Source organism: Pipra filicauda, unplaced genomic scaffold (assembly GCF_003945595.2).
Source record: "Pipra filicauda isolate LSUMZ 115617 unplaced genomic scaffold, ASM394559v2 scaffold43_size3849885_pilon, whole genome shotgun sequence".
Classification (NCBI taxonomy): Eukaryota; Metazoa; Chordata; class Aves; order Passeriformes; family Pipridae; genus Pipra; species Pipra filicauda.
This window is the reverse complement of record NW_024104576.1, coordinates 3258896-3283333: the sequence shown is the minus strand read 5'-3', so window position 1 is coordinate 3283333 and position 24438 is coordinate 3258896. Positions and strand designations below refer to the sequence as shown.

Below are 24438 nucleotides of genomic sequence, written 5' to 3'. Positions count from 1 at the left end.
GTCAACAGGAGATAGTTGTTGCTTTATCAGATTCTGCTGACATAAAATCATACAACACAAAACTGAGCTTTGTACTGCTATGGCTAACAAAAACTTAATTGCTTTAATCTTAATTTATATCATTAAATGGCTTAGAATGCTGAACAATACAGACTAACTACAGAATTAATATTTGAATGAATCAAGTGCAAGAAAAAGTGAATGACACTCAAGTAACTTGAGAATTATAATAGTTAATCAATCCAGAGAGCAACTTTTACCACAAATCACAATTGGTGTCCCCCCAGGGATCAGTATGGGGCCCAGTGCTATTTAATGTCTTCATAAGTGATCTGGAAGATAGGATAAAGACAAAGTTTTCTGATGAGACCAAACTGAGTGGGGAAGTGGGCACCTGGGAAGAGAGAAGCATCCTGCAGGAAGACCTTGATAGGCTGGAAGAGTAGGCTAACAAGAAGCTCAACAAGGAGAAGTGTAAGTATGCTTTTCCCCCTGGAAAAGCATAATCCAGGAGTGCAGCATGGGCTGGGATCTACCCTTTTAGGGAGCAGCTCTGGGGGAAGGCACTGGTGGACAAAGGCACTGGGGGTCCTGGTGGACAAAGCTCAGTGTGAGGGACTGTGTGCTGCTGTGGTACAGCAAGGTGACAGGATGCTGGGTGGCATGAAGGGCATCACCAGCAGAGATGAAGAAATCATTATCCCACTCTAATCAGGGCTTTTCAGGCGTCACCTGGAATACTGTGTTCAGTTTTGGTGCCTGCTATACAAAAAAGATGTGGACAGGCTGGAGATGATCTGGAGAAGGGCCACAAAAGATGATCAGAGGCCTAGGAAACCTGCCATGTGATGAACAGCTGAGAGAACTGGGTTTGTTCAGCCTTGAGAAAGGAAGGCTTACAGGAGACCTTATCCCCATGTTCCAGGATTTAACAAATGGCTACAGAGAAGATGGAGACTCCCTTTTTACAAGGAGTCATACGTAAAAGATGAGAAGTGATGGGTACAAGTTACTGCTGGCAAGATTCTAATTGGACACCAGAGGAAAATTTTTCACAATGAGAATGATCAGCCATTGGACTAATCTCCCCAGGGAAGTGGTGTATTCTGTAATGTTGGACACTTTTAAGGTTCAGCTGGAGAGGGTGCTGGGCCATCTTTGTCTAGACCATGCTTTTACCAAGAAAGATTGGACCAGATGATCCTTCGGGTCCCTTTCCAACCTGGTATTCTATGATTATATTATTTTATACACAAATCTATAGATTGTATTAGAAGCTGGTCTTGTGTTCTTTTGCCTTGTTGGAACAAATGTACGCTTGGCTCCCCTTTCCAGCCCCTTGTAAGCCTGACCTCCAGGCCATGCTCTCTGCTGTGTTTCATTCATGGGCAAGATACTTTACTTTTGGCTCTGTGCAGCCCATCCACTGCCCACCTCCATCTTTCTCAAGGGACTCTTCAAAAAACAAAACCGAGAGACCACTTGCTGGTTTGTTCTGTCCACAAACAACTGAAAATCTCTTTCTCTTCCTTCCACATTTTTCTTAAGACTCTCTTGTTACAGAAGCTGTAAGAGAAACACTTGGCAACCAGCAGGCTATGGATTTGATGAAGTTATTGTTGGTATCCTGTTCAGGGTTATCACACTTGTGCCCTGTGCTCCATCTCTGTGTGTCTTGTCTGAAAAGCAGATTGTCAGGTATTGGAGGCAGAAATTGCGAGCACAGATCCCAGGTTGTGTGGTAATGCAAATAAATGACCAAAGCAAGAGAGCTGCATGCGGGAGAGTCCCAGGGACTAAACAGCAGCTACAGAAAGGCAGGGTTTTACGCAGTTAAGCTTAAACTTCTGTCAAGGAAGCAATGAGATTTAACAGGCCTGGTCAGGCTCTGCCCCATGGACAGTGGTATGAGTAATCAGCGCTGAGAATTTACAGTGTTTTTTCCCCTTGTGGATCATCTCACCACTGACTGGCCTCTAAGTGGTTTTTGCTCAGCTTAGCAGCTGTTTGTACATGTGTTTGATCTAGATCAAGGCTACAGTGTTATCTGTAGAAGCAGCCCTCTGGCTTTTTTGTGTTGCGTGAAATGGCTGTGCAGTGCTCCTTAGGGGTGGAAGAGCACAGAGACTGATGAGCTATTCCCATCGCATTTAACCATTGCGCCTATTTAAAAGCAGAACAAGACTTTCCAAGTAGCATCACAATCTCTCCTGCCCCTGCTATGTCTTACTTTGTTCTTTCCACATGCCATTTTTTCCTTCTCATCCCTCTGCATCCATGTTCCCAGGAACAGAGAGATGGTTCTTTTTCAGGCATTTCTGATTGCAGGTAGTTGAACAGTTAAATGCTTTGATTTACTGGCTTCTAATGTAAGCAATGGTTTGCTCTGCTGGTGGGTGGTAAAGCATCATCTGTCTGTTTTGTTCAAACTGCAGGAGTCATTAAGACGAGCTCTGCAGCCTGTGACTGTCTCTTCTGTAGTTACTGTGAAGCAAGAGAAAAAGCTTCTTTAATCGAGCACTACTTTCTGGGCAGGTTGGGAGAGTCAGGAAGGGACCCTGCACAGCTCAGCCATTGTTTTGAGTATTTGAGCATTGAGATATGTTATGAGAAGCCTGTGCCTCTCCACTTGCTATTACCATGAAATCAGAGTGCCTTGCTGTTGTGGGTATGTTGAATTGGCTTAATGGAATAATCTTTGTTCACTTTTCCTGGCAAGCAGGAGGAACTAGTTATTAATTAAATAAAAAATTATTAATACTACTGATTGTGCTAAGAGGCACATGAGAAGCTTTCTGTCTGCCCTGAAATGGGACTTGTAGAAAGGAGGTTTGGTAGTGAAAATATTACTTTTTTTTTAATTATTATTATCATGCTGGGTGTTTAAGAAAGGACTCAACATGGCATGTAGTGCCATGGTCTAGTAGGCAGTATTTGTTCAAATTTGGACTCAATGATCTCAGAGGTCTTTTCCAAACTAAATGATTCTGTGATTCTGTGAAATTATGGGCTGTAGTCAGTATTTCTCCAGGAATTTTCTGTACTTTTTTAAAAAAAGTTCCAAGTCAGTAAAATCCTGATGGCTACATTTTAGCCATCTAAAATGTAGCCATTTTATGGTCCTGGTGGCCTAGTGGTTAGGATGCGGCGCTCTCACCGCTGCGACCAGGGTTCGATTCCGGCCAGGGAAAAACTCCCCCGGGCAGATGGAGCTCGTCAGCCCTGTAAGGCCATCCATCTAAGAGAAGGTCACTCTAAACAAACCTACGTCCAGAGGACCTCGCTGCCACTGTCCAAGCTCGCTCGGCCCCGGCAGATGAACCTCAGGATTAAAGGTTGGGCTCAGTTCAGCGCACACTGTGTCTCACCTAAAAAATCCACTGCGCAGGCTCGAAGGGTAATGACCTTTCCCAAATCTTCGCTCGCGAAGACTGGCCATACATACAACAACATTTTAGCAGAGCTGCTGCAGCCTTTTGAGGGGCTGAGTTTTGGGTAATGGCTTTTCAGCTTGGAGCATACATACCATGAATCAGTAGCTTTCAGGAGTTGCTCAGTGCTCTAGTTTTGGTAAAAAGAAATGGATATATCTTCTTGGTCCTGTTTCTGACTCAGCCCTAAAGGCAGGTTTGCTGTTAAACATGGGTTCTAGGTTTGTGAATGATGGAGAGGTAAACTTGAAAAACTTCCTTGTTGGCAGCAGCTGCATTGGCATTTCAGATCCAGCTTCTTAATTCAGTGATGTTGGTTTTTACCTACCAAAGGGCTTGTGATCTTTAGAGAAAATGGCAACTGGCCCAAACCAATGTACAGTCAGAAAGATACATAGTGTGGTCATGCTGGTTGCGCAGAACAGGAAATAGTGAAGAACAGAGGAGAAGGAACTGCTGGTGTTTAGTCTGAAATGGCTGCAGGGCTCAGCAGGATGAACACACAGCTTATGCAGGTCTGTCCAAGATAAAGCAATACTTTATATTTAATGTAGTTTGGCCAACCAGCCAGGAAACACTGCATAAAAGTTGTCATTAGTTCTTAAATGTAGGCAGTGATGAAATCCCTTCACAGAGAATGGATATCGCTCACTAATGGATTATGCTGCCCCAAAGAATTTAGGTCATTCATGTCCATGGTGTTGTGTCATCATTAGAAAAATGCTGGAGGAAGGAATTTCTTTTGTGAAATGTCTGGCATTCACAGACATTGATTTTAGACAGTTGGATGATGTTTTTTGTGGTTTGCATAAATTAACTGCTTACTAGCTAGGACCCACCTTTTTGTTCTCAGTAAGGAAGATTTCTTGCATCTGGCTGAATTTCTTTGAACAAAAAATTAAGGAAACATAATGTACTGCAGAAAACCTAACTGAATGGAAGAAGATGTGAACAAGTCTTCAGAGCTGTTCTTGGTAATCTCTTAGTATAGCGCATAACTTTCTGCTCACTTCTAGAAGGTGGCAGCACTTTTAGCAGCTATTTTCGTCAAGATGCCAGTTTAAATAAAGGGTTTTACAGTGTGGGACAAGTTAATCAGAAATATTTTTGGGATCTGAAAGGCTGTATTAATTTTCTGGATAAACTGGTTGTGTTTAAGCAAAAACTGTTTTTTTGAATTCTTCCTGTTCTTCTAAGTAAAATTTCAAGGAAAACAGAAACCAAATTTTGATAGCGGTGAGTTGTCCTGATGTTTAGCTCCTTCCTACATACCTTGTACGAGGAAGATGTGTGTTTAATTCACTGTGATTTTTATTTTAGCAGGCCCCTAAGAGAGCACTTTAGCCACTGGCATATTAGGCATTTTGATTAAATCTCCTGTCAGACATTATATGTGCAGGGACACTAAGGTGACTTGTAATTTCTTTAATTAAGTCCTTCACTGCTTAGGGACTGGTCCTCACAGAGAAAACTGTGAACAGGAGAGACAATCAGATGAGTAAAACATCTAGTCTGAGCTTCTCAGTTCCAAACTGAGGTGCAGCAGGGTGTTCAGGCAGTTCACTAAGATGGGAGTTGAGGCTTTTGCTCCTGCATCACTAGAAAAGTGAACTAGGAACTAGTTAGTGGTACTAGGCCATTATCATATAAAATAAGCCTTTCACAAGATAAACCACAGGGTAACTCCAAATTCAGTTAAAAGGCTGCATGGCATATGGCAGGGAACAATCAGTAAAGGAGGAGCAGTTTTCTCCTAATCCTGGTACTTAGGAGTGGGTAGTGACCATTACTACATGTGCTGCATTTGGTGTTAAACTGACTGTTTGTTAAACTTCTTTCTGTTTTTATTTATAGGGCTCTTCCTTATCTTAGGCTTGATACTTTACCCTGCAGGTTGGGGATGCCAGAAGGCAATAAGCTATTGTGGACCTTATGCTTCTGCTTACAAACTAGGAGACTGCTCCTTGGGCTGGGCTTTCTACACAGCCATCGGTGGCACTGTTCTGACGTTCATCTGTGCAGTCTTCTCGGCGCAAGCTGAAATAGCCACGTCCAGTGACAAAGTGCAAGAAGAAATAGAAGAAGGAAAAAACCTTATCTGCCTCCTTTAACTACAGTGGGGGAAAGTACCAGCGTCTGGATCTTTATCTGCTTTCCATTGACTGGACAAGCAGATCCACTTACCTGTTTTTACCATTTGTGTGATTGAGCCCCATGCATTCCAGCCCCGAACTACTGAAAGGGTCTTTCTTCCTTGCTGGGCAATGGGGATCAGAGAAAGGATCCCAAGAAAGCAGAATGTAAATACTTGGGGATATTTTTAGTTTCATTCTGTGATCAGGACACAGTGGAATATATTGATCTGACTGGGGATGTGAGTAAACACCTGTATATAGCAGGAGTGTTGTTATAACTGACAAATTCTGATCGATTGGATTGCCTAACCCACCCTGGTCACTTTGAAGAATTTGGGTTTAAAATAATAAAAGATAGCACATTTTTTTCTTTTCTTATGCAAAAAAGAAGCCTATTTTACTGAGGTTTTGTTTCCAAGGGCTCCCCTCACTGGTGAATATTTCTTCACCACCACCTGATTTGGTACCATACTTTTCATTGAGGTGCTTTTTGATACTGAACCTGGAAAGGAAGTCTATGCTGGAGAGAGCAAAGCTGACTTGATGCAGTTCACACCAATCCTTAAGCATTTAGAAAGTTAAGTCCCTGCCAGGTTTCTCTGTCTTGAAACTTAAGAGTGCAAGGTGTGTGCCACTTGTTACTTAGCAGGTAAATTATTTTGTTTCCACTGACTAGACAGAAAAGTTGTTGTTGCACTGGCTCTCACCTCTCACTTGATTCAGATAAAACTGAAGTATTTCTACAGCCTTTATTAAAACTCCTGAACTCCCAAGGAGATGACAACTCCCCATGGCACCAGCCTGACCTGGGCTACAGCCTCTCCTACAGCTGTGGATCTCATGTTTTACTTCAGCAGTATTTCTTTTTCTGTCATCAATGAAACCTCATTCACGGTCTACAGATCAGTCTGTCTCATGACCCAGAGGCACATTAGTCTTTGGGAAATCAAAATTTTTCAGGAAGTCTGGCCAAATTCTACATGGCTGGGAAGATTTTGTCTTTTTTTTTTTTTTAATTGTGTGTGGTATGGACCTTTTTCCAGTTAAACCAGCAGAAATTAAACAGACCTTGCACAAATGACATTCCTTTCTCAAAGGCAGTTGGTTGTGTTACTTGTGATGTTGCCTCACTTACTAGAACTATTTCGGAAAACAAGTTTGAAAGGTATTTAAAAAAAAAAAATGTAGCTGTGCCATAGGAGCATTGGGGATAATTCATCTGAGAAATAGTTCTAATGAAATACTAGGTGAATTTTAGATTCCTCTTCTTACTTCTAGGTAGTTTGACATCATACAAATGACAGTGTTGCTTCACTGTGTAATACGGAGCAGAGATTCTTGTTGATGTGTGGTCAGTCCCTTAAAGCGTGCCATTAGTTATTTATAGGTATTAAAAAATTATTGCTACTGTACAGGTAGATAGCCAATTTCAAGACACTGCTCAAGTCCTTTGCAACACCAGAGCTGCTCAGCAGCCCTGACAACATGCCCAGGGCCAGCCTCAAGGAAGGGGTGAACAGACACAGAGTTGGGGCCCTCTTCCAGCACCTGCCGTGCCCTACAGACACTGTGGCACAAACAGAGCAGCTCCCAGCTTGCGCCTGTCTGTGCCTAGTGCTCCTTCAGACCATGTGCTGGACGGATACAGAGGTGACTTCTGAGACACAGTGCAATGAATAAGGTCAACTTTTGCCTATCTGCAGAAAGGGACTGTTTTAATCTAGCCTCTTCCTGCATTCACCTGCTCCTGCAACCCACATCCACCATCTTCTAATTTAAAACGGGTAATTCACTTCTCTTTTAAATATTTATTTTAAACACACCCTCCCTCAAAAGTTATGGTCTGGGACCATTTCTGCCAACTGCCTGCACAAAGCACGATTTTAACAAAGCAAAATTACCAGCACAAAGCAGTGCCCAAGGATGAAAATCACAGCCTGCACACTCTGTCCACAGCTGTGTTTGTCTCCTTGGTTTTGCCTCATAAACACACCCCCCCACAACCTGAATGGCATGCACTGGGCTTGTCCCCGGGGTCCAGTGAGGCGTCCTCCAGGCGTCCCTCCTGAGCCCCCACTGGAGCGTGTGCTGGAGCCCGGCTGCCAGCTAAGCTCTGCTGTTGGGAAATGGGGGGCTAGCAGTTGTACAAGTAGCATATAGCTCAGTTAAAAATTAATGAATAAGTAGATTTACTGTTTTAGATTTCCTGGGTGGGTGGCAATCCAATGTCCAGGTCACCACTGCCAACAAATCTTGACACTATATTAGGGTGAGAAATGCTGCTTTGGCTTGAGCACTTGATTAGTCAGAATCAAGTCAGTTCTTCCAAAGTTATAGAGGGCATACACCGCTCTGGCTGAGACGCAAACAATGAGCAATCTTCACTTACGTTACTAGCTGACCTCTGCTGTGATCTACACAATGCTTAAAAAAATTTCAATAGTGCATTTTTGGGGTTTTTTTAAGTACGAAGGAGATATTTTCAGTGGCATATTTTGCTTTTGTTTGCATTTGTAACCAAGAAGAACCAGCTTTTCTGCTTGTTGCTGGTATATTATCAGCTTGCTCTGCAACAGCATAATCAACTAACTTGCAAGAGTACCCACGTTCATCACATTGCAGAGACAGAAGACAGGCTGGGAAGAAATACAGAATAAATATAATCAGAATTTCTTTTCTCAGGGTTCTGTTTTTCTAGCAAGTGATAAGATGGTGTATATACTGCAGATTTTTTTTTCCTGGATGAGGTTTTCATGTGCAGGAGGATGCACTCAGTAAATTTCACAGCTGTTTAAACTGCTCCTGAAGTTCACCTCAGCAGCAGCTTTGGGAGAAAAACAAAAAGAAAGAAAAATCAGCTTAAAGCTAATTTAACTGATTTCATGAGTGGGCTGCAGAGTGTAACTGCTTCTTAATGTACATGCACTGCATAGATCTAGAAAAATTTGCTGTGGATTCTTTCAAACCTGTGTGCCAGTTAATTCAGTTTAACTTTGTTTTTGTGGTATTGAAGAATTCTTCAAACATCTGTGGTTTCATCAACTTCTTAAACTTGTATTCAATAAAGTGCCATAGACCTCTTTAACTGTAGCATATTTAAATATAAATATGTATGTGTGTATATATATGTGTGTGTAGATACACACACACACACATATATATATATATACAAACTTGTGTGAGATGTGCAATACCAGGAATAGATTTTGTGGTGGGCTTTTTTGTTTTTTAACTTTAGTTTTTGCTTTTAAACAAGTGATTTGAAAAGGGACTTCCCAGGGAAGAACTGGCCGGAATTTGGTGGTGTGGATATAGAGTAATGCAATAGAATCACTGATGCTGAAGATTAATACAACAGTAGTAAAAGTGGCTTGAAGAGTTAACAAAAATATCTTCAAGACTGATTTGAATTACTCAGATCTATGTAATACAAACACTTCCAATGTGAAGTTGTGTCCACCTCTGGCCACACTCTACAAGCTGAAAAGGCTCAGCAAGGTTTCTTGATGTGCTTTATTTGTAATGCAGCACTGCAAAAAAACATTGCTACTGAGCTATTGTTTCTAGGTTGTCTATATCACCTTTGTATCTATTTTACTTAATAAAGTTCTCTGGATTCTGAGATTTTTTTTTTTCAGCTAAATCATTTCCATTTTGCTTTGTTACCCCCCATCAGAGTTTCCTATGTCCTAGTGGTAAATGGAAAGGAATTCAGGCCTTCCTTGAAAGCCATGGGCACTGGTGCCTACCTCAAGGAAAGGACAGAGTCCAACAAAAGCAGAGCACGGCAGCCACACAGACACCACAGCTCCTCTGTATAGGAAGTGTGGCTGCACCAATCCAGCTAGAGTAGTTTTTGAGCCATGGTTTATTTGTGGTACTATTTTTCTGTTCTTGAGTCACCACTATGTACATTTGTTAGCATGAATGATGTAACTAATGCCTTATTTTTAATCTAAATTTCAATTAAAATGTGAGTTTTCAAACTTTTAACAGGAGTCTGACTACCTTAATTCAAATATATCGTACAAGCTGAGCCACAGCCAGGTAGCTTTAATTGTAGCTTTAAGAGCATTTAAGATTCCAGCCCAATGATATAGTTCAGATTCTCATCTGACTTTAACAATTCTTACTGCTTACTAATCAAAAGTATGTGATGTGAAATTGTAACTTTGTTATACAATACAGTTGCATTAGCGAGACTTTCTAATTGAATATAGGTCTGAGAAGTGTGTTTCATTTTGCAACAAAAGCACTGCAGTTCCTTTCTCATGTGAAAAGGGGTAACAAAGGTTGTGAAACAAATATTGCTTGATCACACATGGAGTTTTAAAATGGTGTTTGCCACTGTGTGTCTTACCTTTCAACAGTGACTTGGCAAACACTACAGAAAAGCTACAAAGCCAATCTACAGCAGAACCAGGAGTAAGGTTTTCAGCAGTTTAAAGAAAAGTCAGGATGGTTAGTTATTTCTCATAGTTGCTAGGGTCCACTTGTATTAAATTTATATATAATTAATTGCATGGACTTTAATTACAGTTATAACAGTTTCCAAACTTCCAAGTAGCACTAGGTTAAAACCTGGAACATTTAGAAACCTACACTGCAGAAGTAGTTAGGGAATAGGTGCCACTCAATACACCACTTACCTTAGTCACCTTTATGAATTTCAAAGCAGATATAGATACAGCAGTTATTCTATAAATAAAAAAAATACTGCTTGAAGAAATTATGAAGTACTGATTTGAATGGCTAAAAATATTACCTTCATATTTCAGTGAAGTTAATCAGGTTGGCAATAGGGAGCACAGAGTTTAAGTCTCTACTTGTGTGTATTGTTACAGGTTTCTGTATTCTTCCCCAGGCTCCAGCTAGGTTGAGAAAGGTGATGCAATGACAAAGTGGATGTGTATTACCCATATCAGAGGAACAGGAATATTAAAGAAGTTGTCTTGTTCTGTGATTCACTGAAAGCTTGTTTTCAAATAGATGCCTTTTATGTGGAGTATCTTCATATTGGTGGGATTCTGAAAGCGTAGTCCCTAACCAGCTTTAGGTATCACTCAGATGCAGTGGGATCAGTAATTTGGTCTGACCAAGGTAAAGAAAAAAGAATTCCCAATTTAATGACATAGGTCATAGGTGTGACTTGATGATCTCAGAGGTCTTTTCCAACCTAATTGATTCTGTATTCTGACCACTTCCAATTGTTCTCTTACGTTGGACAAAAAGTATCACTGCAATGCCCCATCCAGGATATCCACTTTTTCTTCTAAAACTTCAAAAATACATGCACAACAAAGACAACAGCTCTGCACTGCAAAACAGCAACCGTGCTTTGGCATGTATGCAATGACTGCGGCTCAGGCATACGCAACTATTTAATTAGCCTATAAACATGATAAAATCTCCTTGCAGCACCGTCAGCTGGAAGAGTGGCAGAGCAGCTGATGCCACAGAAGCACCAGTGGTCAGAGGCAGCTGTTCTGTACAGTGGCCTGGCCTCCGGCCACTGTATCCGACCCAGCTCCAGCTGTACACGGTTGAGAGCAGAAACGCTGAGAGCATGGCCACAAGTAACTGGACTTCAAATGAGGCTGTTTTCCAGGCCCCTGCACTAGCCCTGTTCCAAGCATACTTCCAATTACAAATACAGCCCCAAACTTTATCAAAAATCAGTCCCTGACATTTCCCATCTTTCCAGCTGGAAGACTCCCTTCCTGAATCATGGTATAAAGAAGTAAAACCTGGTATTTTCAGCACTCTAAACAGAAACTCCTCTGAATTTGTTTTCCTTCACCTCTGAGTGATGTAACAGCAACATGCAGGAACACTCACTGAAGCAGGACAGACATTTATATATATATATATATTTATATATATATATTTATATATATATATAAAATTACTCAGTCATATGGCAGCACTGAGTGTATTGAGACACAACAGAACGAATTAAAAGCACCACTGTTTGATGTAATCACTTTCATCCAACAAAAAACACATTTTAGATGAGCTGTATATGCTTCAATTAAACAGCTGAACAATTATTATTTTTCCAGAACAAAATGTACGGCAGCATGAGCCACAAGTGTTTCATGCAATGCCTTTTTTCTCCCCATCAGTAGTGTGTGATTCAGTATCCAGTTTAATCCTTGCATAAAGTAGAACTCACATTCTACTGCTGAGCTAAGAAATCTGCACCTACTTCCTTTGTAAATATTCCTGATTTTTCTACTGATGAGATTAAAAACTACTTGCAGGCATAAAATTAATTTGTAGAAAAAAAGTACAAACTAATTCTCACACGTTTTAATGTGAAACAAACCTAATTGTTTTAATTATCAAACCTACTGTGCCTTACTACTGATTCATAATCAGAATGCTAGGTGTGTGTGTCCCTTTTCCTTGGCAGAAATATATTTCCAGAAGTATCACTGAATATTTTTAATCACAGTTCTCTTCCCCCATGCTTTTCTCTTGGGGTGTGTGTGCCTTCCCAACTCCATGCTCACAACTTCTTGAGGAAAACTAGCCTTAACAACAAACCAGAAGAATTATTTCTCCCCAACAACACTAAAATTGTGTAATAATTGTAACCATAAGACATGACTGGATCATACAGCACAACCATACTGACATTTACAAAACCTGTTCATTTAGTCTGCTGCCAATGCCACCCTGGATCCGTAAATTACAAAAAATAGATCAAGTTGACAGAGCATTTCAATACTGATTTGTATGCATGTGCAAGTGTCTTCAAAAACTCACGTCTGCCATCTCCCAAAATAATCCTGACTTTCCCTCAGAACACTGTTCTTTGTACTGTGCATTTGCAAACTTAACTACATCACAGTGGTCTAGATGAAGTTGTTTTGCCCTTCAAAGAAAACCCAGTATACCTGAGAGCAGGTGCTACAATTGACATTATATGAAAAAAAAAAATCAACAGTTGTGATAGTGCCTAAAAAAAAAAAAAACAACAAAAAAAACACCAAGACACAGCAGTGACACAGAAATGTTGATCATTGACACAAATTAGAAAAATAAACACTACCAAAGCAATGCTGTTTTCAGCAACTTCATTTTACTTTCAATATTAAGAGTCACTTAATACCTCTAGGATTTCATTCAGACATGACAGAACATGTTTAGATTTTACCTCTTGTGAGTTTACAGCACAAGAAAGTGAACTGCAAATATTCTAAAAATTTTCTTTTTAACAGCTGAGTAGACTAATTCTCAATAACCAGATTTATTGATAGTGGACTTTTTGCTTCCCCATTTCACAGTAGAATTACAGCATCTATATACAGAATTATAAAAAGCAAGTCAGACTTACACACATCATCCTCCCTGCACATAATCCTGACAGTTAGAAGAAATATCCCCATATTGGTTGAAACTATACAGAGCAAACATCCAGGAAAAAAGTCTTTTTTTATTCTATGACACTGTGTTAATACAATAAATATACAAAACTTCTGAACTACTCAGACATGCAACAAAGGGACAGAAGTGCAGAACCATATACATTCACCAGGATGGCAGAGCATTGTTAGTAATTTACAAAATATACAAACATCTTCGGATAAATAAAAACAACTGCTAAATTACAGATCAATGACTACTGACATTCCAGTGTTTCAACTTCATACTTTTTACTCAGTTTGTCACAATACTACAAAATGACAACTCAAGTGGGCGCCATACTCTGATTAATTAATAAGAGATTGTAAAATCTAGTATTTGTTAGGTATAAAATATTTTAGCCAATCTCAGCCTTCTGTTGTCAAAGCTAAACAAACTTCTCCCTCTTTTTTGGGCTGCAAAGTGTCAGAGATTTGTAGTCTAAACAATTCATGTGTAACAGAACCTTGAATTTCACTCAGAAGGCTTAAATCCATACATCCAACTCACAACATTACAAATCAACAATTCTTAGACACAGAACATTACATATGTTTCCTCAAGGAACCTTTGAACATTTAAGAAAAAAATCTACCTGTCAAATTCAGGTATTATTCCTAATGTGTATTTTTTTCCCCCATAAAATATTTTGGTAATGTATGCTATTATGTCATCTTCAACTTCAGTTAAATAGTAAGGATGATGTCCCTGGGATTCCTATCCAAGAAATACCGTAAGAATTGCCTAAATTTAGATTTAACAGTAATCCATAGCAGAGTTCCTACATACAACTCTCAAGGTAAGTTTAAAATATTATTAAAAGAACAACCTTGATATACAACTGCTAGAAGGATGGTGCCCAATCTCAGCAGAGAACAGTGACTTTTATCTGTGAAGCTTTTAAAACACTCCACACAAATTAAAGTTCACTGCTAGCATGTCCACTAGTATGAAATTTTAGTGGCCTTGTTACACAGAGTATTTAAAGCTAGTGGATTCATTAATATGAACTTCAGCATAAGTGAAGCTATGACATTTATCCAAATTCAAGTTGGATTTAAAGAAATTAGTAAAAGAAAGGAGACTAATGGAGGACTTCATGCTAACAGTATACTACTGATCCAGGGATTAAGCTAGGGGTGTATTTTTTTTAAATGATCTTCTGTTATTATGAATAGAGTGTAGTGAAAAAGAATCCATGATATTCTGTTCACATTCAGCACATGGAGGAGGCTTAGAATTTTACACTGTCTTACTAAAGGTGATTCACCTTAAGAGCTGAATTAATTTCAGCCATGGTATGTACTTACACAGGTTGTGGGATGTTGTCTTTCCTGTTTTCATTTTCTAAAATGGTTTGAAAAACTGCCCAAGTATTGTATATAAGACTCATGAAGCAATCCAAGAATATAAACAATCTTCAAAGGAGAGAAACATGTCGCTATACTAAGATCCGATTATATGATATTCTAGAATATTACAATGGTATGTGCCACCCTGAGAGTAGCTCAGTTGGTCAGAGCATGGTGCTAATAACACCAAGGCTGTGGGTTTGATCCCCATTGTGGGCCATTCAGTCCCATATGGACCACTCACTTAAGAGCTGGACTTGATGATCCTTTTGGGTCCCTTCCAACTCAGAATATTCTGTGAAATTATTATGGATTGTTCAGTTTCACAGCACCAATTTAACCTCTCAGGCCTCCAGTTCAATGAGCAAAAATTTAACTTTATTAGAGATGAACATTTCTCACTTTGCCAATTCAAAATAGTTTAAAAGTTTTTTTCCCACAGCTTAAACCACACTACAGACATGGCTGAGTTAACATTAAAATTAATTCAAGTGTCTGTTAAATGCCATTGCTTAAAGGGCTTGGTTTTAGACAATATTCCTGTTAGAAAATTAAATACTGTATATTTAGGGGTTTGGACAAGCAGTAAACAGAGTGACTGACCAGGCTAGAGGTTCAGTACCACTGTTAAACCCAAATCTATACTTGAAAAAACAAAAAACAAACAAAAACAACAAACCCCCAAAAAATCCCAAATAGAACAAAAAACCCACTGCACATAGAAGAGGGAAGGCAGACAAGAAACTAGTGTTCTAAAAGTCAATATTGGCTTCTTTTCCAGCAAAATTATTACCCCAATACATGAACACTGAAATGAAAAATAGTAAATACATAATCATTTAGCTCTGCAACTGAAACCACCAGTTAACTTCCTTAAACTGTACGCTGCATTACACATTCTATTACAGAGAATGCTTATGCACCATAGTAATTTCTCACAGGTAGAGAATACTATGTGGAAATAGATACAAACAAATGCTATAAAGTGGTGCAGGTAAATTCTGGACCAAACAACTAGTTAAACAAATTCAGATAACAGTATTCATGCAAACTTACAGGTTTATATCAAAAGACTTACCTTAAAAAAAAAAAAAGTTATAGTCTCTACCTTACTTGTATTTCACCTCCACCAGCTGCTGAAGTTGCAAAAGCAGTAGCCAAACCTAACTTTCTATATCTCTCAGTTTACCCCACTTCTTATAGTAGGAATTGGGAAATCAGTTCTTACGCAGAAAAATAATTGATCCAAAGTGCTTTCCTGAAGTTAAAAAAATACTGGAGTGAACCACTAAAAAACTTGTTAATACAATTATTTGATCATTATATACCACAGTTCATTCTCAGGCCAATTGCTGAAATTATTTATCCTCCATGACATATGGAAAGCTTTATTATTCTAGAACGCAACATCTTAAAAAGAAGGGCAAAAAATGGTTTTCCTCTTAAAATAAATAAATTTATAATAAAATTAACCAATCATTTCCCATTTTACCCATGCACAGCTGCAGAAGAGACGAACATGCTGTGTGAATTTTGATCTAGACTTTTGGGGAATACGTAAGCGACTGGAAAACAAAGTACAATCGAAGCGAACCGTGATGACTTTGTTTCCCTACATTCGGTTACCCTTGAACGCGTTTTGGGCTGCGCTGGTGGCTGCTGTTGATGCGGCATTGGCCGCAGCAGTTTGTACAGTTTTGTTGGACATCACTCCTGTTGCAAACTCCTGCTGCGCCTTCTCAAAGCTGGCACCAGTCGTGCGGTAGAGGCCGTGCACCTGGGGAGGGGGAACAGCAGTGAAAAAAACAGTGCCACGCATTCCGAGAACTTTGACTGCCCTGCTGCACACACAGTTTGACTGTAGGGGATACCTGTAATTATCTGCAAGTTCAGAGAGGTCTCGTAAGATTTACTAAAATGTGTGATGTACATTTCGTGACCTTTTTTCTACATGAATATTTAGAAACGTTTTAATTACTTGACTGGTTACAAGAACAAGTTATACTCTGACTGAATATAAAAAAGTATAAAATATCATAACTATACCGATATGTATCTGCTAAACTAGTGTGATGACTAATAACTCAGCATAATAACCAGAGGTATAAACAGTATGACTTACAGGTGTGACTTACAAACCCAACAAAACCAGACAAACAAAAAATCCAGAGCAACTTCCAATTACCCAAGTATTAAAATTCAAATGCTATTTCTGTCTCTTGCTCAGTCAAGTCACAATAAAGTTGTCAAATAATATTGCACAGACATTTTCATTCCAGTGTAGCAGGAAAATTAATGCTGAAATTTTTTTCTTTGTTATAAATGTGACTACTTCTCATCCATAAAGATACACCAGGTCACATAGGAGTATGCAGGTTTTTGGAAAGACTCTAGATGCATACAATAAGAAAAGTGTAAAAAAATATTCCACCATACATTTTTCTTGCTTGTTTCTTTCTCCACTGATATTTATACAGAAAACATGAAAGGACATCTCCAAGCAATACCTAAAATTTCTAGTTTACTGTAAACAGCCTAGAAGAGTTTGTATATGTGAAAATCTTGAAGTCTAATTCTGAGGTTGAATTATTCGAATTGCCAGCACATCATCAGCAGAATTCTTGGTTACATTTCATCTCAATGACATAAAAAATTTACTAGCACATCAGTATCTAAACTTACATCTTTTGGATGGAAATTCACCAAAAGTAACCATGAGAAACAAGAACCTTTCTTTGAACTTTCATGCTCTGGAATCATTAAATGGCAATAAAATGATAAAATAATGAAGTGGAGAAATAAAAATCCTTTTCTGAGGTGCTGGGACCCCTCTTTTATTGATTTTAATAAGAATGACTTTGATAAGAGCTGAAACTTAGCAATCACTTGAATCACACTTCCCTGTGCCTGATTAATCACCATAGATTTCAAAATTACAGCCTGGCAACTACAGCTACAATCACAGTGTCCAGTGCATTCACCAATGCCTTCACAGTGGGGTTACCTCCCAATTTCTCTTATTCAGAGCTATCCTTCCCCATTTCGGTTTGCAGGACATACGTCCACTTTGTAACTCCACAACAGGATAAGCAAAATTATGCACTTGTTAATAGGTAAGGCTCGCCTCCAAGAATGTAATTTAATCCCCACTACTTTGTGAAAGAGTGCCTCTCTCAAGATAGAAAGCAAAATCCAGATCAAACATGAAATAATATGTAACTCACCTTTTTAAACATAACTAATGAGATGACAGCAGATGCTGTGAAAAGTGCAGCTATGATTATCATCATAATGCCAACAGGAATACTCTTATTAAGTCCAGTTAGAGATGAAATCCACCCACTGAAGAAAGAGAAAGGACACACTTTACTAGCACAGCAATGAACCATTCAACCAAAGGTATCCACATCAAAGAAAACTTGAAAACTCTCATCAGCTTTGAATATTTTTGAAAAAAAAAAGTCATGGGAATTTTACATAAGCATATTTGGTTCTATAACATGCTTTTATAGTTTAGTTTCCATTTTTTCCCAAAGAATGCAGTGAAACTATATGAAAAATTGTAGTAAAGATTATTATCCTTGAGCAGAATTGTGATGAAATTAGAGTTGCTCATCAACTTCTTCAGATTTTTTGTCATACTGTCATTTTAGATTAAGACTACATGAATTCACAGAAGAGAAAATATCCCTAAAAACATAGCTTCTAACTTCTACGAATGTAAAACAGAAAGATGTCACACATACACAGCTTCTATGTGGGAAGACTCATTTAACTGTATCTACACAGTGACGCTTTCTCAACTGAGGTTAATATGATAATTTTTTAAGCAGATAGCATCAGTTGAACTAATAGACAAGACTGCTATCTCAGAATCTACTTCAAACATTTCCCCATTCTTCAGAATTGAAACACTAACAGACACCAACAGTATCAGACTTGAAAATTAAAAAAGCAAGTTGCCTTAAGACCAAAAAACCCTATGTTAAGATGGAAAGGATTCTTCCACATTAAAAAAAAAGCAAAAAAATGTAGTGAATTCTCCCAACGTTAAAAATTTCCTCTACCTGTTTCAAATTGCTTTGATATCCTCTATGTGCCACCGGAATCTACCAAAAAACTCCAAAATCCAAACTGTACTTAGCATTTTCTGATGATCTGTCTACTTTCCATACCCCTTCCCCAAGCATGCTTAAAAGCACACAGGCTTGGATGAAAAAGCAAAATAGAAGATTCCAGAGCAAAAATAATAAAACAGGATCTTTCCTTACACAACAGTTCTAAACCCAGTGTTGTTCTGTCTGCCGGTTCACAGCAAAAAGTACTGATACAGAGAAGTGTCATTTTCCAACTACAGTACTGCCAGTCATGGGTCTCCATGTTACCAGCTGGCTACTACAACCATGCTTTCAGTTAATTCCTTTTTTTCAAAGACAGTGATTGATTCCCTACATACAAGATTCACGTAAAAGCTTATATATTTACAAACATCTAAAAGAAAAATCAGCTTTTTACAGAATATGGAGATGACTCAGACAAATGCACTTTTCAAATATCAAAGATATACCACTATATTTACCCAAATACATTGTTGATTCATTCTTTGAATTTTAGCCACAAATTTCATCACTAAGTAGTATATTAATATAATTAAAATAACTAATGAATACAAAATAATATGCAAATATACAATTTCTTTTTTCACTTTCCTTTATCTTAAGTAGAGAATGAGTAACAACTCCTCATACCACCAAAACAGAGGAGGTAATGTATAAAAGAACAGTTCAGTACTTCACACTGTTGGGATGAATTTCATCCACTTCTCCTAGTTAAAGCACTCCAAAAATGCTTTCCTTTGAATGTTAAATGTAACAGTTCCGGTGAACACAATGTTCTTATGTATGTTGTATGTTTCTTTTAAAACATACAACTGTAGTCAAATATGAATGTCTGTCTTACAGACAGTACAGCACTATAGCAAACTGAATACTCACCAGTTTCCCCATCTTTGAAATCCTGCAGCTTGAAGTACGTGTACAGCAAACTGACAGATATATACAAAGAAGAACACAAAGAACCTGAATGAACTGTCACTCCTGAAAGAGGCGGGGGGAAAAGATTAAAGCAGCCAGAAAATTAATTATAATATTTTGCAAATTCTATAGTACCAATCTAACTTTCTTCTGTATTAACTAGAGGAAAAGTCCTTTCATTTATCAACAGTGACTTGAAATGAGCAATTCTGTGGCTTTGTAGAGTGTTTATTTACAAGAGCTGCTCTTTCTTCTTTAATATAGTATTTTTGCCACCTGCACCTCTATGAAAGGTGAGAACAGTTCTGTTCAGCACACAGTAGGGCCTCTTTGACTAAACATATAAGTTTGCATGAAGAACAGAATTCTGGTCCACTTTTAGACTGAAATTTACAGTGGGGGCAAGATGGGAATAAAATATTTTACTTGTAAAAGAAAATAAAATCTCATATGGAATTACTGAAACATAGTACACACCAGAATAGTGAAGCAGCTTTTACTTTGAAGTAATATATACAAAATAGGTTTGCTGTTTAAATTACTAAAATGTCAGCTTGACAAAGACTGAAAGTAAAAAAAAAAACCGGACACATATAAGTGTACAGGCAAAATCTCAACAAAGACTCCATTTATTGCTATCAAAACTAATTATCATATGATATGCTTGCTACTGGAGTTCTTAAGAAAGCAGAAATCACTTCGTTAACTCACAGTATCAGATTTTGCCTTTAATAACTCTTCCTGCAGAAGAGAGTTTGCTAATTTCTATTCAATCAGTTCAGTTCAATAACTATTTCGTTTTCAGCTAAGCAACTGACTGAAAGTTGAATATACGAGTAGTAGTTTTCCAGCCAACCAATATTCACTAAGGAAAGCTTGGGATTTACTACAGAGCAAATGCAAGGTAAACTATATGATTCCTCCAAGATTTGTGGGCACACCAATATCTCCTTGGTTAGCAAAAATAAACATCTCATTTAGTCTAAGTGTTACACTTAATTGCAATATCTGACCATCAATCTTTCTCTACAAGAATAAGGGCATTTTAACTCAGAATATCCTGAATCACTTCAATGTTAAAAAAAAAAAAAGTTCCCAAGAAATCCTGTAAGAGTACAGGATCTGGAATCTCTGCATCCTGATCTTCACCAAAAAAATTCAATTTTGCATGAAACACATCATTCTACTCTTAAACACAAAGCTGTCACACACCTTACACTTGTGAAGCCTGCAAAGATTGCTACGAGCTAGGAAAAATACTAGTTTGTTTATTATCTACCTGCTCTATTCAATCTTAAGAATCTCAGGCTACTTCAATTACAGATACTGTAGGTGTCTATCACTTAAAATTTTAAGTGTAGTTGTTTATGACGTTCATTCAGGAAGCCAAAAATTTAAGACACTCTTGACTATTAACCTACTCAAATTCTTGCTGTGAAGGGACAAGAGATTTAATGAGAATTTTCTTTACAACTGTTATCAGCCCTTACTAATTTCAACAAAATTACGTATTTTCTGCAAATATTTTGTCAATGGTAGAAGCTATAAGTACTTTAAAGGTTATTCCATGACATTACTAACTATTGCCATGTATATTTCAAATTCAACAACTGAATAAATGGCAAACATACTACTTGTTTCTAATGAAAGCATATTAAAGGATTATCATAATGATAATAAAGCAAATTCTGAAATGTTAATGCATTTTGATAAGCTTTTAAATATCCCAAGTCAAGCTGAAGTTGTTACCTGAAAGCTCCATAAAGTGGTCTGTACCAGCAGACAAAAGAACAAGGGGTAAAAAGCAAGAACCAGAGAATACTCAATCCAAAATCAACCCCTCGTGTAGCATCAACGTAAAACCAGGCCAAACATCCAAAGATATTAAGAAACAGTGTCACTGTATGGACTGTAGAAACAAAAGCAAAATAGTCTTAATTAGGTTATGTTTATACAATAAATTATTACAATTATTAAATTAATATCCAATTTGAGCATTTTAAACAAAACATCAGCATGTGGAAAATAAGCAATACCCTCTCAATGCTCTCAACAATAAACAAATTTTTATATAGTTTTCTAACTTTCAGGTAAACCTTCTCTTCACAAGTGAAAGTACTGAACATGAAAATTCAAGTGCTACCACGTATATAGCAAAAATTCTGACATTTTTGAACATGAAATGATGAAAAAGGAGGTTTCTACAGCTGCAATAATTGGTATTTTTCTACAGTAACAACTGAATACAAATATTTAATAGACTAATGAATATTTTTTGAGACAAAGCTTATAAATGACATAAATTGCATCACAAAATAAGCATTCTAATTTGAAAAGAAAAATTTCCAAAAAAATCTTTCAATGAAAACCTCTTTGTCTTCCATATGTTAAAACAAACAAAAAAACCATTTTCTAAAAATGTTCCTCAGTAAAACAAGATTTGCAAGAAGTTGTTCTAATGCTTTAACGCATTTTACATATTCAACTATTTCTTAGAACACTGGTCTAAGGCAGACCATCTGCCTTTATGGTGCTCAATACTATCATTTTCTCATTGGCAGACCTTGTTACAGGTTAACTATTCAATTCCAACTAAAGAAAATGCATTTGGATTATGACTTCACATTTTATTTCAAGTAAGTTTACTTCTTAGAATAAGATATAGCAATATTAAGAAACATTACAACTACTACCTTCATGCTATCTGGCAGAGAGAAGTTAGTTACTTCTGCCAAAGTTAAAAGATGAACATGAATTTTTCTTTTTTGTTCAGCAATAACCCGTGGTTCAGGAGTAATTTTGCTATCTCAGAGGACAGTTTCTGTCCTTGTGGACGAGAATAAAGTAGGGTATTTATCACTGTGTGTGCACAAGCTGGTCCTGACAGCAATGATTTTTTTTTATTTAAGTTCAGAGAAACACTTTAGTCATTCCACTGTAAGGTAAGGTCAACAGAAGAACTGGCAAGATACTAAGGATTCTGAAAAAAATACTCCTCTTTGCTGCTGCCTTAACCAGTACTTAAATAAGCTCTAAATCAACTCAGTGGGAAAAAAAATCTTAAAAGCAAAATGCACAGATCATTGCACGAACGGCTGATAAAACTCAAAACATTTCCCTCAGACAAATCACATTTTCCTGTAAGAAAATGCACCAGAATCAGGTGCTTTTAAATGAAAGGCAATTAATGCACCTACATATCTTAGCACTGCCCCAAAAGGTCAGAAAAGCAACTCATTTCAGAATTTGTGTGTGTGTGCCTCATAAAACACAACAAAGGATACAAACCCCAGTTCTTGCTTTCCTTTTGACAAATATAAGAAAGGTGTATTCTCTCTTTTTCTAGTCAATACTGGAAAAGAGGGAGACACCCTAGATTACTAGAAACGTTCAAATTCTGGCGGAGTTCTGGTTGAAACCTCAGGCTACCTAGAAGATGAGCTGTCACACCAGTATAAAAGCACAGTTCCCATATATTTTGAAATAATAGAACATTGTTGCTTCCTTTATTTGTTGCCATAAGAAGGAAAATTAAAACGAGTATTAATATTCCAATTCTCCCTGCCCAACTTCACATCCTGTTTGAAACATACACACTTTCAGAATTCAGTCCTCCAAATGGCCAGAATTAGTAACCATCCTAAAATTCTGAGTATTTCATCTTAGATTTCATATAAATCTTAATCACCTGTCAGCTTTATGAGAGTGACTAGTCATACATTCTACAGTTGCTTATTTGAAGATTAATGACCCAACGATGGGTCACTCCCACAGAAAGCTGTGGATTATGATGAAATGGAATAGACTTGATTCAATGCCATCTGCTCATTTTAGGTGTTTCAATTACGGGGCTCAATCACAGCAATAAGATTACCAGAGCAACATGTAAAATTATGGAGATTTGCTAACTATGTCTGAAGCTATGAAAAAATACAGAAAATGTCTGAAATTCCCATTTCCTTATAATGTTAAAAATACATTAAAGGCATCAAAGTACCTAAATCTTTGCAATTTCCTCAGTCTCAGAGTATTTATTAGGCTTTCGTCACACTGGACAAGGCAGAAGAAACAAGAGTGCATCTGTACATTTGTTTAATCCAACATTTCTCTAGTCAAAACACAGCATCAGAACGAGAGCAAAATTAATCCGACAAAAATGGTGTAGAGCATTCTTTGGGTACAAAGAGAGTTTTAATATGGACTGATTCTTCAGCTAATTGACACTATTTCTTAAAATAGCCTAACGTGATACTAAGTCTCTGCTATAGATTAAAAACTGTATTAAACTATATAAAACTATGTGTATTAGATTGAATGGATATTACACTTCTTAAACTCAAAAGTCTATTACACTAACTGTGAGTTATAGTTCTTAATATATAAGCTGATTTTAAAAACAGTGAAATTATTTCTAAGTTAATAAATGGTCAAAGCTCAATTTACAACAACAGAGAAACTCAAACTAGAAAATTGCAATAAACTAGAAAAAAATTGCCTTAGGATAATCCTCCTTTTTTTCTGTGGAAGTTTTTAAAAGTTCAATACTTTTAAACCGTAGCAAACCATAAGATTTTGTTTCAACATTTGGCTTCTAGATTTAAAGTAATTTTTCATTACAGATGTTAAAAAAGCCAAAGTAGTATGTATCACCAAGTGTGAACAGGCATTTAGTTTTTTCTTTAAAAGAAAATACTTACACATCCACAAATAGTACATAATCTTTACTGTCTTCTGGAATTCTACAGGAATGTCTACTGAAAAATCCTGGTAAAAACAAGGACCTACTGGAAAATTCTCAGGAAGAGGTGGCCAGTTATTTTTTCTACCTGCAAAACAGAAAATAAAGAAAAAAAATGGTGTTTTTAATATAGTTATACTAGAAAGAGATATACATTTGAACTTGTTCAAACTGTTTTATGCATGAGTTTTTTAAGTGGATGGATAACTTGAGCTACCAAAACCCCTGAGTTTTAAAAGCGATCCTTACATAATACTGAAATTAAGACTACAGAAATAAAATACAATTAAGTATAGACAGGTCAAGGAAAGTTTATCTACATAAACGACTGAGCAAGCA

The 24438-nt window shown here is 37.4% G+C and overlaps 2 protein-coding genes and 1 pseudogene across 2 annotated transcripts in view; 2 read left to right on the top strand and 1 right to left on the bottom strand.

Moving 5' to 3' along the window:
• LHFPL2 (LHFPL tetraspan subfamily member 2) overlaps nucleotides 1–5944 on the top strand; it is a 62173-nt gene extending 56229 nt beyond the window's left edge. The window contains exon 3 of the mRNA XM_027709981.2: nucleotides 5286–5944. Within this exon, the coding sequence (XP_027565782.1) occupies nucleotides 5286–5542 (257 nt within the window). The 3' untranslated portion in view covers nucleotides 5543–5944. The remainder of the gene's footprint in view (nucleotides 1–5285) is intronic.
• Nucleotides 5594–9559, top strand: LOC113982073 (annotated as a pseudogene).
• A 3075-nt stretch (nucleotides 9560–12634) lies between these two features.
• The window catches only part of SCAMP1 (secretory carrier membrane protein 1), a 39671-nt gene continuing 27867 nt past the window's right edge, over nucleotides 12635–24438 (bottom strand). Inside the window, exons 5-9 of the mRNA XM_027709970.2 lie at nucleotides 24059–24187; nucleotides 21111–21270; nucleotides 19323–19424; nucleotides 17553–17670; nucleotides 12635–16105 (exon numbers count right to left, since the gene is read on the bottom strand). Of these exons, the coding sequence (XP_027565771.1) occupies nucleotides 15941–16105; nucleotides 17553–17670; nucleotides 19323–19424; nucleotides 21111–21270; nucleotides 24059–24187 (674 nt within the window). The 3' untranslated portion in view covers nucleotides 12635–15940. The remainder of the gene's footprint in view (nucleotides 16106–17552; nucleotides 17671–19322; nucleotides 19425–21110; nucleotides 21271–24058; nucleotides 24188–24438) is intronic.